The 15123-nt window shown below is 45.7% G+C and overlaps 1 protein-coding gene across 13 annotated transcripts in view; it reads right to left on the minus strand.

Moving 5' to 3' along the window:
- The window catches only part of MAST2 (microtubule associated serine/threonine kinase 2), a 259350-nt gene that overhangs the window by 20469 nt on the left and 223758 nt on the right, over window positions 1-15123 (minus strand). For 8 of the 13 annotated variants that reach the window (XM_017881762.1, XM_017881761.1, XM_017881768.1 and 5 more), the window contains 5 exons: window positions 12782-12802; window positions 10892-10970; window positions 7015-7169; window positions 5014-5089; window positions 2432-2641 (listed from right to left, as the gene is read on the minus strand). In XM_017881762.1, coding sequence (XP_017737251.1) covers window positions 2432-2641; window positions 5014-5089; window positions 7015-7169; window positions 10892-10970; window positions 12782-12802 — 541 coding nt within the window. The remainder of the gene's footprint in view (window positions 1-2431; window positions 2642-5013; window positions 5090-7014; window positions 7170-10891; window positions 10971-12781; window positions 12803-15123) is intronic. The other 5 variants (XM_017881764.1, XM_017881763.1, XM_017881767.1 and 2 more) reach the window with 1 other exon arrangement.

Genomic DNA, 15123 nt, shown 5'->3' on the forward strand with positions numbered 1-15123 from the left:
CCTCCTTTCTTTCTTTCTTTCTTTTTTTTTTTTTGAGACAGAGTTTCGCTCTTGTTGCCCAGGCCAGAGTGCAATGGTGTTATCTTGGTTCACCACAACCTCCACCTCCGGGTTCAAGCAATTCTCCTGTCTCAGCCTCTCTAGTAGCTGGGATTACAGGCATATGCCACCATGCTCAGCTAATTTTGTATTTTTTGTAGAGCCAGGGTTTTCTCCATGTTGGTCAGGCTGGTCTTGAACTCCCGACCTCAGGTGATCCGCCTGCCTCGGCCTACCAAAGTGCTGGGATTACAGCATGGGCCACCATGCCCGGCTCCACTATGGGCATCTTTTACTGTAGTTATGCAAACTACTTCATCTGCAATTTCTGGAATGTACCAAGTTTCTTTACACCTTTGAGAGGTTAGTTATTTATTTATTAAGAGACAGGGTCTCACCCTGTCATTCGGGCTGGAGTACAGTGGCACAATTACAGCTCACTGCAGCCTTGACCTCCAGGGGTCAGGCAATCCTCCCACCTCAGCCTCCTGAGTAGCTTGGATTACAGGTGCATGCCACCATGGCTGGCTAGTGTAGAGAGGGGGTCTCACTTTGTTGCCCAGGCTGGTCTCAAGCTCGTGGGCTCAAGTGATCCTCCCACCCTGGCCTCCCAAAGAGCTGGGATTACAGGCATGAGCCACTGTGCCCAAGCAAGAGGTTTTTCATGCTTTTTCCCAGCTTCAGTGAACTCCTACCTGTTTAAGATTTAGCCTTCCCTGAACTTTCCACAAAGAGTCAGCATATCCTTCTCTGTGCTCAGAACCTACTTACCTCTAGTGCTCATCAATCATATTGTACTGTAGTCAGTGGAAGTGAGAGAATTCATATAAAGTATTCAGTGTAGTAATAGTTGTTATTTTCATTAAGTACATGTTGATGGGTCTGTAACCCCACTGATGGCAAATTTCCTAAGATAGACCCTGCACTGAATTCTTTTCTGCATTCCAAAGGCCTTGCAAATTAGGGAACAGATGAACAAACTGGCTCCAAATTCAGTGCTCTTCTTATTGTATCAAACAACCTAACCGCACAAGCAGTCAGTCTGGGAAAATGCCTAAAGGTTTTAAGCAAGGCTCTGACTTCAGCATTTTAGAAGATAAATCTTAAACGTACCAGGAAACTTGGAAGTTACTCTACATTAATCCTTTACCGAATGCAGTAATCCCTGATTCCTAAATGTCTCTGGGGTCCCCCTTTCCATTGCTGGAAAACTGTCAGAAAGCTTTTCTTGAACAGAAACAAATATCTACCAGTGATTTTCATGGGACTCTGGCTTTCTAAAGTTATACTTCTACAATGTTTGATTTTAAATATTTCTTTTGAAATCAGAAAAGATATTTTGTAGAAGGAAGTACTTTTCACCTATTAAATCAAACTCTTTCTACCTGTAACTCCTGCCCACTGGACTAATTATGTCTTTCAGGGGTACTGAGAACAATCTGCTCTTTTTTATATATGAGAAACTTTCCACTACTTGACAATAATCATTTCTCTAGATTGAACTATTCCCTGAAAATGTGTTTAAACTCCCCGCTCCTTCTTATTTCTAGACGAACACACTGATGTCCTTTTGATCATCAGCCCGGGGCCCTCAGCTCAGTCGGTACTACTCCAGAGAGAGGTCTTGGTCTGGAGGTAATAAAGGGTTCTGGACTGGGAAATTCTCTAGTGACATGATGAGCTCTGGGGAGACAGGCACATTCTCTCTCCCCCAAACCGTATTAATGGATAACATGGAGCCGCTGTGGTCTCAGTGAGATGGCATCTGGCCACCTTAATCAAGAGGCTGATAGCAAAGGAAGCGCTAGTGCAGGAAGCAGTGCTTAAGAACTCTCATGTGCTTTGGTCTTGGCCATCTCTAGATTACTTTACCTTTAGCCTCCCAGAGATTTTTTTCACACCAGGGAGGATCAGGTCTCAAAACATGTAAGTCCTAACTAGAGAACTCTCCATGCAAATGGCTAAACCCATCATGCAAGCCTCATACCTGTTTTCCCTTGGCTGAGGATAAAACAGTCTGAAGGCTCTGCTTAAACCAGTATTTCCAGTAGAAGAAAGCCCATCACAGCCACTGGAGCCACTTTTTGGCTTTGGGTAGCAAACCTCCTAGTCAAATACTTATGAGTACTACCCATGGTGGAGCTTCGTGCAGAGTGATACAACTTTGGATTTAGAAAACGAACACAAGTGAGTTCCTTTGATACCAAGCAGGCTTCTCTCAGTATTGCAGGGGACTGAGGAGGAATCTAAGCCCCTCAGCTCTGCCTTTGAGGGTGGGTAAGAAGTAGTCTGTGAAGACTGAGAATACCACTAACACCTTGATCCTAGCTTGGGATTATGAATCCAATACCAGGTAGAGGTTTTTTCAGAACCCCAGCACAAGGACACTCACATCTTGTACAAGTTTCTCCAAATTCTCTTGAAGTTCATAGAAGTATTGTGATGTAATGAGGCCACTCCGAGATTTATCCAGGCAGTCTCGGGCCATCTCAATCACCTGATGATGAATAAAGCTCAGGGCTCCATCCGCCAAGGGCAGCACGCTGTCTGGGGTGCTGGAGGAAATAAACTCTGCTAGTCGTTCTTCCATTTGTGCGGTGGCCTGGGAAGAAAAGCAAGAAACACACACTTCCCTTCTAGTCCCAGCTCAGGTGGAGCTAAGCCTGAAGGACCTGGAAATAGCAAAATAATGGGCTCCCTGTGATCCTGGTTTCCTTACACTGCATTTGGGAAACCTGATAACTGAAGACCTTCAAGACCTGAAGACCTATCAACTGAAGACCTGATAATAGATGACCTTCAAGTCAAGTCAAGTCAAGATGCCTTAGCTTTATATTCAAAGCCCTCTTTCACCTGGCCTTGCCCATCTCCCCCAACTCCCTTCAGGGCAAGCTCTTTTGCTGTAAGGACACACAAGTGTTTGCTATCTTCCTCCTTTACTATGCTATTTCATGCCTGTCTGTTTATGCTGTTCCCTGTGTATGGCTTTTTCACCCTGCCAAGCCCACCTGGCAAACTAATTCTCCTTCTAATCTCAGTTCAAGTATGGTGTCTCCCCTGGAAAGTCTTTCATTTCCCCAGGCAAACAGGTTTCCATTCCTCTTTTCTTCCACTGGACCTCCCAACTGTGTAAACTTAGTGTATGGGCACTGCTGGTTTCTAAACTGGTAAGTTCTTTAAGTCAGAGAGAGTTTCATTTATCTCAGGATCCTCTTACTTAACCTTAGGAGCCAAGGGAGTTAGGCAGGTGCTTGGAGAGCTGCTTAGTGAACCTGTCTGGTCACAGATGGCGAGTTGGAATGGGGGGACTGTGGATAGGAACATAACCCTGGCCTGGATCCCCAGCAAAGGAGAATGGAGGTCTGACTCCAAACCTCTAGGGACCTAACCACACGGTCATGTCAAAACGACAAATACACATCTGTGAATGAGTTCTTAGCTGCCTATCTAAGACTCTGCCTTATTTCTTTTGCTACCAGGTGGTGATTTCTGATTTCCAGTGCGTGTTTAGGTGAATGTATACTTACATATATATATATGTGCTGTGTCTACGTGGAGAATGAAAGAGGAAGAGGTGAAAGAGTGGGAGTAGAGGAGAAAGAAGGAAGTGAAGGAATCTTAACACATTTTCTCCAACAATAGTTCATCCTATAGGAAGGAACTGGAAACATGCCTATAAACACAAACATCCAATGCTACAAAAACACCTAATATACAAGGAGGAGGAGGAGGACAAGCATGAGATACATTTCTCAACATTATATACTCCCAAACTTCATAAACACCAAGTACATCAAAATGAATTCCTAGCTATTTGTTCTGCCTCCTTCCTCACGCTTATTGTCTAGTGCCACTCCAAAGCTGGAAAGCAGACCACGGGGCACAGGTTCTACAGTCCAGTATCCCCTCTCAGTCAGGAACAGGGCCTATCTTCAGAAGGCCAGGTCAGAGTGTACAGGCATGTGGTGTTGAGAAAGACATGCAAATGGGGCCGGGTGCAGTGGCTCATGCCTGTAATCCCAGCACTTTGGGAGTCTGAGGCAGGTGGATCACCTGAGGTCAGGAGTTCGAGACCAGTCTGGCCAACATGGCAAAACCTGTCTCTACTAAAAATACAAAAAAAATTAGCCAGGCGTGGTGGTGCACGCCTGTAGTCCCAGCGTCTCAGGAGGCTGAGGCAGGAGAATTGTTTGAACCCCAGAGGTGGAGGTACAGTGAGCCAAGGTGGCGCCACTGCACTCCAGCCTGGGTGACAGAGCAAGACTCCATCTCTTAACAGAAAAAGAGACATGCAAATGGGAAACAAGATCCTAGTTCCATATACAAGGAGGTTCACAGCCAAGCAGCAGAGTTATGACGGCTATTTCTCAGCTATCTCAGGATACCAACCTACTTTCCTCCCTAAGCATTTTCCTGCTTGAAAATGAAAATTCAAATGGTAGCAAGCAACTCTGAGATCTGTTTCCCACTCCTACTGCTCTCTCTGGTCTTCTTGCCAGTGCAGCCTACTTCTGTCTGTGTACTCTCTGACACCTGGTAACGAGGTGCTGCTTAAGAAATCTCTATCAAATGACGATGCCACCAGAGGGCAAATCCTGTAATGAGTGACCCCTGACTCATGGATCCTCATACGCACAGTGAGAAGTAAAGCCTCCAGTTCTTTCTTTCCTCTTTAATACATGGTGGGATACCTTTCTGACATTCCCCTCTGGATAACTCTACTTCTGGGTAGTGACGAAACAAAGGCTCTGCAAATACAGTTTCCAAACTCATAGTTTCCTGCTGTCTCCTTCTCAAGCAGTCTGGAAGCCCTTGTTGCTGTGTCCACAGCCTCCTGGCTGACTTTCTGTCCTTCTTCTTGGTTATCTCTGGAGGGAGCACTTCATTCCCTCACTCCAGAGTCTTCCCATTGGGGCTGGCTGTAGGCAGCCACCCTGGGGGGCATTGCTACTCTCCTTTTAAATGGATCCTTACCTTTGGGAATCTTTCTTTGTACACATGATTCATCATTATTATTTCACTGTCAAAGGAGACTGGGGATCGTCCAGGACTAAAAAAAGAAAAGAAATGATTGTGTTACTTCAGAGCTATGGAACTATCAAGGAGAAAGGTGGCCATCCCCAGAGACCCTGCTCCTCCCACCATCTTCAGCAGCCTACATATTCCCACCTTAATGGGTACTGAGTTCTAGAGCCTTTCTTATTCCTGGAGTTTTCAGTGAACCTTGTTCAGTTCAAAATGGTACTATATGGAGCTAGGCTTGGTTTTCACAAAGACCTCTTCCAGGCTAGAAAGACCTAGAAAGGGACCTACTCCTAAGCTCACTGGTGGCTTTCCCAGGATAACCTTCCCCAGAGTAGGATTCTGTGTCCTCTTAGTTTTGGCCAATAGGGTTGGGTGTGCCCCAGCATATTCTTGGGAACAAAGCAAATAAAAAAACTACCAAAGCAACCAAAGGAAGACGGTGCACACGTACATTTTTTTCCAAACTAGCTGCAGCCAGTGGACCTAACTTAGGGATGAATGAGGTCAGTCCAGACTGTTGTGAGTTATACATCTGGGTCATTTACTGAAGGGAGCCAATATGTTTTCTGCTTTAATTTATTATCTTCCCTGATAACCTAAATCTCCCCCTCTGGCTCATGTGTGGTTGTATCTCCTTAAAAAATTTCAAAGTTGGAGCCACACAGTTGAACGGATATGTGGGTCTTGCCCAGTTTACTGCCCTGACACATGATCCCAGATGTGCTAGGTCCACAACTGTCCCACTCTGTCTTTCTTCCCTGGAATGTGCCATGTTTTGCCTGCTGTACTGCTGCACATTACCAAGGACTTAAGAGTAATTACCAGGGATTTCTCTGAGCATCACTGTGGGCCTCTCAATCTCAACTGGCCTAAAAGGTACCCTTCTCTGTGCATGGGTTATTGAGACCACCAAGACTCAGATGTTCCTCTGTGAGACAGAGAAAGGCACTGGAGATTCACACCTGCTCGTTTGTATGCTTGATCCTTTGCACTGAAGCCCCAGATACCATCTTCATCAATCTCTGAACCTGAACCAGTCATCGTGGGCTGGCCCAGCTTCCCTGTCACTCCCGGTGCAGTGCCAGCATTACCTGAGGGGATTCTTTCTGGGAGGAACTGCTGCTCCTCTGGGATCCTGCCCTGCACATATTAGCCAATCAATTACTTCTTAGGGACCCTGCAATACTGAGTTCAGTCATTAAAGTCATGTTCATTTGAATCTCCATCATCTTCCTTAACCTAACATTCTGGCACTGACTTACCAGCTAACGCCAAGGAGAATCAAAAATTAATCAGCAGCTGTTAAGGTTTGTTTGGTTTGATGAAGATGTGCCCAGGTGATTCACAGAATAAGAATAAAGACAGATTCAAATGGACATTTAATTCTGCTTTTGAAATGGGCTTCTTCCCCACGGCAGCAACGTTTTTTAGCTGGCCTAGATCATATACCCCGGGCCAATGGGTTCTGGAGCCAGATAACCATCAGAATTGATGATACCATTGTTCTCCTTTTATTGGATGTAATCTAAAGTATATTTCTGCTGCTAACTACCCTTAAACAGAACAAAAGAGGGATCACTTGACAGTATTGCTAAATACCTCCTGGGGTGATGGGTTGAGTTGTACCTGAAGCCAAAAAGAGCTTGGGCTTTGCTGAACTTGACTCACTCACGCTGACCAATGTATTATGCCAGGGGTAGCAAACTACAGCCTGCAGACCAACTATGGCCTAATACTTTTTTTTTTTTTTTTGGCAAATAAAGTTTATATATTATTTGTGGATACTTACTACAACTGCAGAGTTGAGGAATGTGACAGAGATCTATGACCTATAAAGCCTAAAAATATTTACTGTCTTGGCCCTTTATAGCACAAGTGTGCCCACCCCTGTGCTATGCAAACAAGCTGAAATCCACATGCACTGGGACAGTGGGCAGACAGCACTCTAACCTGAGGCTCCGGGAGCGGGGCCGCATGGCTGGGGACTGCCGTCCCTCCTCATCTGGTACGCTCTCCGTGCTGAAATGCTTCGTCAAAAAGTGCAGTTCATCAGCTGTAGGCTGGAAAGGCAACTGATGCAGCTTTTCCTGTGAGGAGCATGATGACTAGAGGGGAAAACATCAAGAAGTGGCATTAAAGACATGTGCCAGAGCAGTCCACGAATGGGGAAGGACTGAAAATGGTCAGGGAACTTCCCAGTCACTATAAACCCAAAGCAGGTCTTCTTTCCTCCACTCCCTTAGCCTTATCTGTGCTTGATCCTGTTTTTCTCCAGCCCTTCAGCGCCCTCAGCCCTGAGGAACCCAATATACTGGAGTCCTTCAAAGGTTGTGCAGAGTTGGGCCCAGACCTTCATGGAATTTTAGAACTGCAAAAGTAGTTAATAAATCATGCTTCCTCACTTGGGACATGTTCTAGGTATGCCCAGCTGCAAGTAACATCCTCTTACGTTCTCCCTTCCACAATCTTGAGAGAGCCAACCTGGGGGCAGCTCAGCAATGTTTCCTTTTGGCTGGTATCTGAAGAAGTGCCTTTTCTGGGGTTGTAAAGGCTGCGCCCAGACTCAAGCTGGCAACTGTATTATGCCAGGGGTTAGCAAACTATAGCCTGCAGACCAGCTATGGCCTGGTGTCCAGCAGGTAAGAAAATCCAGCAGGGAAGAAAATTACTTTTACATCTGGACCCGAAGATTTGGCTTGACCTGAAAACACTCATGAATTCTAAACATGGCTCAGTGACTGAGGACTCCTCACAACAGCACTGCCAGTCTCAACAGGCCATCTGAGGGAGGGTGCTCGGCTATCACAGGACTTTCTCAGGCGCAGCTAATGCTGAAGCACCCATTCAGCCCCAGGACTGGGGAACTCCCCCCATTACCTGACAAGACTGACAAAGAGAACAGGCAAGTTAAACATTGTCAGCCCAAGTTCTATTTACCAAACTCATCACTGATCTGGGGTTTTTGTTTTTGTTTTTTGAGACAGAGTTTTGCTCTTGTTGCCCAGGCTGGACTGCAATGGCACGATCTTGGCTTACTGCAACCTCCGCCTCCCGGGTTCAAGCGACTCTCCTGCCTCAGCCTCCTGAGTAGTTGGGATTACAGGCATGCGCCACCATGCCTGGGTAATTTTGTATTTTTAATAAAGACGGGGTTTCTCCATGTTGGTCAGGCTGGTCTGGAACTGCCAACCTCAGGTGATCCGCCTGCCTTGGCCTCCCAAAGTGCTGGGATTACAGGTGTGAGCCACTGCGCCCGGCCTGTTTGTTTTTTTTTTTTCAGAGACAGGATTTTGTTCTGTTGTCCTGGCTGGAGTGCAGTGGAGTGATCATAGCTCACTGCTGCCTCAAACTTCTGGGCTCAAGTGATCCTCATGCCTCAGCTTCCAAAGCAGCTGAAACTGCAGGTGCATGACACCATGTCCAGCTATTTTTTTTTTTTTAATAAAGTGACAGGGTCTTGCTGTGTTGTCCAGGCTGGTCTTTTGGAACTCCTGCTCTGACCTCCCAAAGTGCTGAGATTATAGGCCTGAGCTACTGCTTCCAGAGCCAGGGTTTAAATATCTAAATCCATTTAAGAATCAAAGCTAGGCCGGGCGTGGTGGCTCACGCTTGTAATCCTGGCACTTTGGGAGCCCAAGGTGGGCGGATCACGAGGTCAGGAGATCGAGACCATCCTGGCTAACACAGTGAAACCCCATCTCTACTAAAAATACAAAAAACTAGCCGGGCGAGGTGGCGGGCGCCTGTAGTCCCAGCTACTTGGGAGGCTGAGGCAGGAGAATGGCGTGAACCCGGGAGGCAGAGCTTGCAGTGAGCCAAGATCGTGCCACAGCACTCCAGCCTGGGCGACAGAGTGAGACTCCGCCTCAAAAAAAAAAAAAAAAAAAAAGAATCAAAGCTAAAGCACCACACTGAGACAACTCTGTTGTCACAGGCTTAATAAACAAGTGAGAAATCAGCATTTCTTTTTGGCTAACAGTGCACATTTTCTCACACAGAATGCTATAATACATGAAGTTATAAACAGCTGGTAAGATGTCTCCATAGGGTTATTTCTTGGCCACATTTTAATAAATGATTTGGATCAAAGTTGCAAAAAGTATTCTTACCAGCTATAGCTAACATGAAACTAGTGAGGCAGTGTAAACTACAGTGGGCAAAACTGGTATTTTAAAGAATCCTAGTAAGCTGGAGCAATGAGTTAAGTCTATTAAAATTTACAGAAAAGGAATATTTATACATAGATGAGACTTAGCTTGGTTCTAAAAAAATCACTTGTTTGAGTAAAGAGTTATGGGAAAGGGGATTTTTTCTTTTTTTTTTTTTTTGAGACAGAGTCTTGCTCTGTTGCCCAGGCTGGAGTGCAGTGGCGTGATCTCGGCTCGCTGCAATCTCCACTCACTGCAATCTCCGCCTCCTGGTGGTTCAAGCCATTAACCTGCCTCAGCCTCCCGAGACGCTGGGAATACAGGCGCCTGCTACCACGCTCAGCTAATTTTTGTATTTTTAGTAGAGATAGGGTTTCACCATGTTAGCCAGGATGGTCTCGATCTCCTGACCTTGTGATCTGCCCGCCTCAGCCTACCAAAGTGCTGGGATTACAGGTGTGAGCCACTGCGCCCGGCTTGGAAAAGGGGATGTTTATTAGGGAAAGACCTTAAACTTAACAGCTGCCAAAGACCAGTGACATCTTTGGATTAATGTGATAGTAATATCTAGGTTGGGAGAGGAAACGTACTCCTTTTCCCTGCTCGAGATTCAGGAATAAAGACACAATGAGCAGGGAAGACCTGAAGAATGCTGCAAGCAATGGGGATGGGGTCAGCAGGTCTACGGCCTGCTTCTGTATGGCTTGCAAAGACTAAAACATTTACTCTACATTCGGCCCTTTACAGAAAAAGTTGGCCAAGCTTGTAACTGTGGTTTTAACAAAAAGTTGCTCGGCTGGGTGTGGTAGTTCACGCCTGTAATCCAAGCACTTTGGGAAGCCAAGGCAGATGGATGGCTTGAGCCGAGGAATTTGAGAACAGCCTGGGAAACATGATGAAACCCCGTCTCTACAAAAAATTAGCATGCTACAGGGTGGGCATGCCCCTGCAGTCCCAGTCTACTCAGGAGGCTGAGGTGGGAGGATCATCTGAGCCTGGGGAGGTTGAAGCTGCAGTGAGCCATGATTGTGCCACTGTACTCCAGCCTGGGCAACAGTGGCACTCTGTTTCAAAAAAAAAAAAAGGTTGCTCAATGAGGGCTTACTTAAGGGTCAATTGTGCATAGCAGCAATTAGTATAGCTCTTGTGTTTTAGGCTAAAATATTCTCCGTAAGAAACATTTTAGAGACAGGTCCAGTTTTTTGCTTCATACACATCAAACTTGGATATCAAATAACAATCACTCTTCCCTTCTTTTTTGAAAGAAAAAGGCAAAAAAGGGAGGAGAGTCTACCAAGTGTTTCGGATATGAGAAAGGTGATCTATCTGCTCTTGGTTCCAGTTCTAGAAATAAGAATGGGGGAGTAGAAGTGTGCTTAGGAGCCCCCATACCTGGTCTCACTGTCAAAGCAAAAGTTCATCCTCAAGCTCTCCTCTGCCTCCACTAGAAGTAACTGATGCCCAGAGAGGGCACTGGTCATCCTTTCTGAAGGCACTTATGGAGCTGGCTATGGTTGGGAAGAGACACCAGTTCTCTGCTGCACCAGCATCATCTCTAAGCAACCTCTTTGAGTTTGACTTTGGAGAAAAAGTTGACAACCATTTTGTAACACTAGACAACCCAAAGGGAAGTACTTCCTCAGGGTGAAGGAAGTATGGCCACAGATTTGGCTACTTACTGAGACAGTGGAGCTAGGAGTGTTAGTTCCATATCCTGAAGAGGGCAAAGAGGCCAAAGACCAGCGCCGCCCATCAGTCCTGTATGCAAGAAAAAAGTATTAGGCAGTTTCTACAGGACTACACCCTGACCCACAACCTGCCTGTCTGTCCATCAGCATTTGGGGGCAGCTGATTCACTGTAGGGCTCCTCCTTAAGACATTACTGCTCAGTCCAGTACATGCTTTTATATCTCTCTCCTACAGAGGGCTTATTGTTGTTTTCCCTGAAAAGACAGACATCTCTGACTATAAAATAGTCCATGACTTTGTATAACAGAAGAACATCTGTCATACAACACTGTGGTTTTGGAATAAACATTTTCATACTCTCAACTTACTTTCATAGAAACAATGACAGAGGATTCCAGCTACAGGCAACATCACAAGATAGAACTGCCACTGAAATGCAGCTATTTCCATTTGTGAAGGCTCCATGTTAAGGGCTCTTTGGTCTTCCCCAGGCTACTGGCTGACAACAGGAAGAAGTGGGCCACCACCTGGGTCTGAACTGAGCTAATCAATGGGAAATAGTTATAGGCTGCCTAGGGGCCATTAGGACTCATAAAACCAATCTTCGGGAATGTTTGTCGAAGAGTGACAGTAACTTTATGAAAGAGGAGAGAGGTGACATACCCTTAGCTGTACATGAGGCTTTGGGGGAGGCTTCCTGCTGCTCTCAAAAGGATGCTCCCCAAAGCTCTCATGAAAACAAACAACCCTCCCCCCCCCACACACAGTTATTTGCTTTACTGTAGAGGGGAAAGATCAAGCAAGGATCTAGTTTGAAACTTTTATAACATGAATGTGTGATTCTTTGCTTGGACTGTGGGATGTGGTGTATTCTTTTTTTGTAAGGCTTAAGGGTACAGCCTGCTCTGGTTGAAGTTAGATACTTTTTTGCTGCTACTCACAGAACCTTAGACTATCAGCAATGGAGGATCTTTATAAGTTCATATTAAAATTTACAGAGAAACCACTAGGATCTTGAGATTTGGGTGGTTTGTTCAAGGCTTCATGGTTATGGCAGGGACAGGGAGAGGAAGAAGCAAAAAGGAATACATCTTGCTGGGGCTTCTCCCTTCGAAGCACTCCTCCCCACCCTCACCAATGCCTAGCAGCTCTTCTACTCCATTCTGTAAGGGGTGAGTTGAAGGTTCCATGCCACATGCACATGACTCAAACTTCATGCCACCCTGGCAGCAGCACATATAGGCTATAACTCTGCTGGAACCTAGTCTCTGAGGTTCAGACATGTCCAGGAAGGTGCTCAGACATGATGTTCTCTCTGACCTCTTTGCTGGGTCCTGGGAGCACCACACAATAAAGCAAGTTGGTTCCAGGAAACAGCTCAGCAAAGATGAGACAAGTATAACTCATGGATGGATTTCCCAAACCCTTCTCAAATACACTTTTGCACATGTGAGTTTTCCTCCCCTTAGATAGAAATGAAAACTAGTTGCATGGCAGCTACTTCTCTGTATAATGAACGGCAGGGGCCACCAGCGTCAGGAAGAAATGCCACCACATGATGCCTCTATTTCCTCTATCTGGTCACTGCAGTCACCTGACTGTGCAAAGTTGTGGGAATAAGGATGACTTGTCCCTAAGCTCAGAAGTTTGGAACTATTTGGCAATTCCTGCATCCAAGCACATGAGCTCTGAGCCTTGGTTCCAGCAGGTAGAGGGAGATCCCTTTGGGCCTCTTTGCAAGATATGAAAGGCCCAATGTTCATACCCAGTCAGAGAAGAATCATCACAACCAGTTTTCACCAACCACAACATCACAAACCATATTGTCTGGCCATGCATAGCAGTTTCCCAGCCCCTCTCCCCATTATACCCGCTATTACCTGTCAGCTCTGTGGCTATGGCTGTAGTAAAAAAATACACATTACAGTGAGAACCAAAGGAACCAGAGAGAGTAATCTTTTTGAATCTTGGTATCTGGTCTAGCTTGGCACATTCCTTCTGTTTAGGAATGTGTGATAGTTTGAAGTGAAACTGTAGGACCAATGGGTCTATCCTTAGTGTTCAATCTGTCTTTTGTTTGATATTGCAAACCAATGTGATCCTCCAAAGCACCAGCCAGTAACACAGAAACAAACAATTCCTGATACTCTGGCAGGGTTGAAACACTTCTCCCCACCCCACCAATAAACAGCAGCTTTTCCTCCTATGTTCTGTAAGAGGACAGCCCAGAGATCCATGTTCCATGCACATGACTCAAATGTCATGCCACTTAGCACAGACCTGTTTGTGTCTCAGTGGTAAAAAACAGGCCCTGAAGCCTCCCAGTTGGTCCTACTCCCAAACCGAGGCAATGAAACAGACCCACGGTATCAATGGAACAGGCTGTTCCCTCTGCCTATAATGGTCTGCACACACCCGGGTCCTCACACCTAACGTGCCAGCTGCTTCTCATCCTTCAGAGAGGCTTTACATGGCCACCCAAAGGAGGTTCTCTGGCCTTAGTCTCTTCCTGTTCTTTTCTTGTTTTGTTTTTTTGAGATGAAGTCTCACTCTGTCGCCCAGGCTGGAGTGCAGTGGCACAATCTTGGCTCACTGCAAACTCTGCCTCTCGGATTCAAGTGATTCTCCTGCCTCAGCCTCCCGAGTAGCTGGGATTACAGACCTGCACCACCATGCCCGGCTAATATTTGTATTTTTAGTAGAGATGGTGTTTCACCATGTTGGCCAGGCTGGTCTCAAACTCCCGACTCCACCTGCTTCGGCCTCCCAAAGTGCTGGGATTACAGGCATGAGCCACTGCGCCCGGCCCTCTTCCTGTTCTTTCATGCAGCATCATGCTCTTTCCCTCTATGGTGCTTGTCATAATTTATAACCGTATACTTGTTTGTCTTTCTCTCCCACTACTCATTTGTCTTCCTGCCAGGACACAGAGCTTTCAACAAATGAAGGTATCTCTATTAAAGATGACTTGATCGTGGTTGAATTGAGATGGAAAATATGCAAATAAGAAAATATCAGGAACTGAAAAGTACTATTTTGAAAATAAAACTGGATGATTTGATGGAGAAAGACAAGAAGTCCCCTTTAGATTGAATGTTTAGGGAAGGCCTCTCTGAAGAGGTGACGTTTAAGATGAGATATGAATCATAAGAATGAGTTAGCTAAATGAAGATTTGAGGGAGCAGCATTCCTTACAGAGGAAACAACCAGTACACACACTCTCCTACATCCTGAGTTTCAGGGAAGTAGGGACTATGTCTATTTTGCTACCACTACATAACTAAGCACCCAGCCGAGGGTGCCTGGCTCTATTTGGTGGTGCTCAGCAAATATTTATCGAATGAATGAAAAATAACTCAATGCCACCTATGGGGATCTGGCCACAGGTCTTGGTACCCCAGCTCATACCTACTCTGAGAGTACAGTTTATATACAGTCCAGGCAAGAAGTCTGGGATAAGTCTTTCCACCTGGGTTGGAAAAACAAATACATCAATCCAGCATATTCTTATACTGTAAGTGATCTTATATGGATCCTTGCTTAACAAATTGGAAGTTCCATAGGGTAGGAGAGATGAGCCCGTGGAACAACCCTGGATAAAATTTGTTTTGAATAAGGTAAGTGGGTTGAGGGAGGAAACCCAAGTCAGTCATCAAACTTATCCCAACCTGTTCATGTTCTTTTCAGTCAAAAATAATCCTAGAAAGAGGATGGATTTCTTTTGGGTTATCATTGGAATAGTGAGTTAACACTGTTTCCAGGAGCCTCCTCTTTTCCTAATATGTCTTTTATTAAAAAGTAGTCTAAATATTAAAACTGTCCTGGCCTCCAGCTATATTACATTCTCCATCCATTAAAGGTTACAAATCTGGAACCATAATTTTCCTGGAGGTCTTATACTAGAGACTAACTCTAGCAAAGAATAATGTTAAAAATTTAAAAATAGGCCGGGCGCGATGGCTCAAGCCTGTAATCCCAGCACTTTGGGGGGCCGAGACGGGTGGATCACGAGGTCAGAAGATCAAGACCATCCTGGCTAACATGGTGAAACCCCATCTCTACTAAAAAATACAAAAAAAAAAACTAGCCGGGCAAGGTGGCGGGCGCCTGCAGTCCCAGCTACTCGGGAGGCTGAGGCAGGAGAATGGCATAAACCCGGCAGGCTGAGTTTTCAGTTAGCCGATATCGCGCCACTACCCTCCAGCCTGGGTGACATAGCGAG

This window comes from Rhinopithecus bieti, unplaced genomic scaffold (genome assembly GCF_001698545.2).
Source record: "Rhinopithecus bieti isolate Rb0 unplaced genomic scaffold, ASM169854v2 scaffold_12155, whole genome shotgun sequence".
Taxonomy (NCBI): domain Eukaryota; kingdom Metazoa; phylum Chordata; class Mammalia; order Primates; family Cercopithecidae; genus Rhinopithecus; species Rhinopithecus bieti.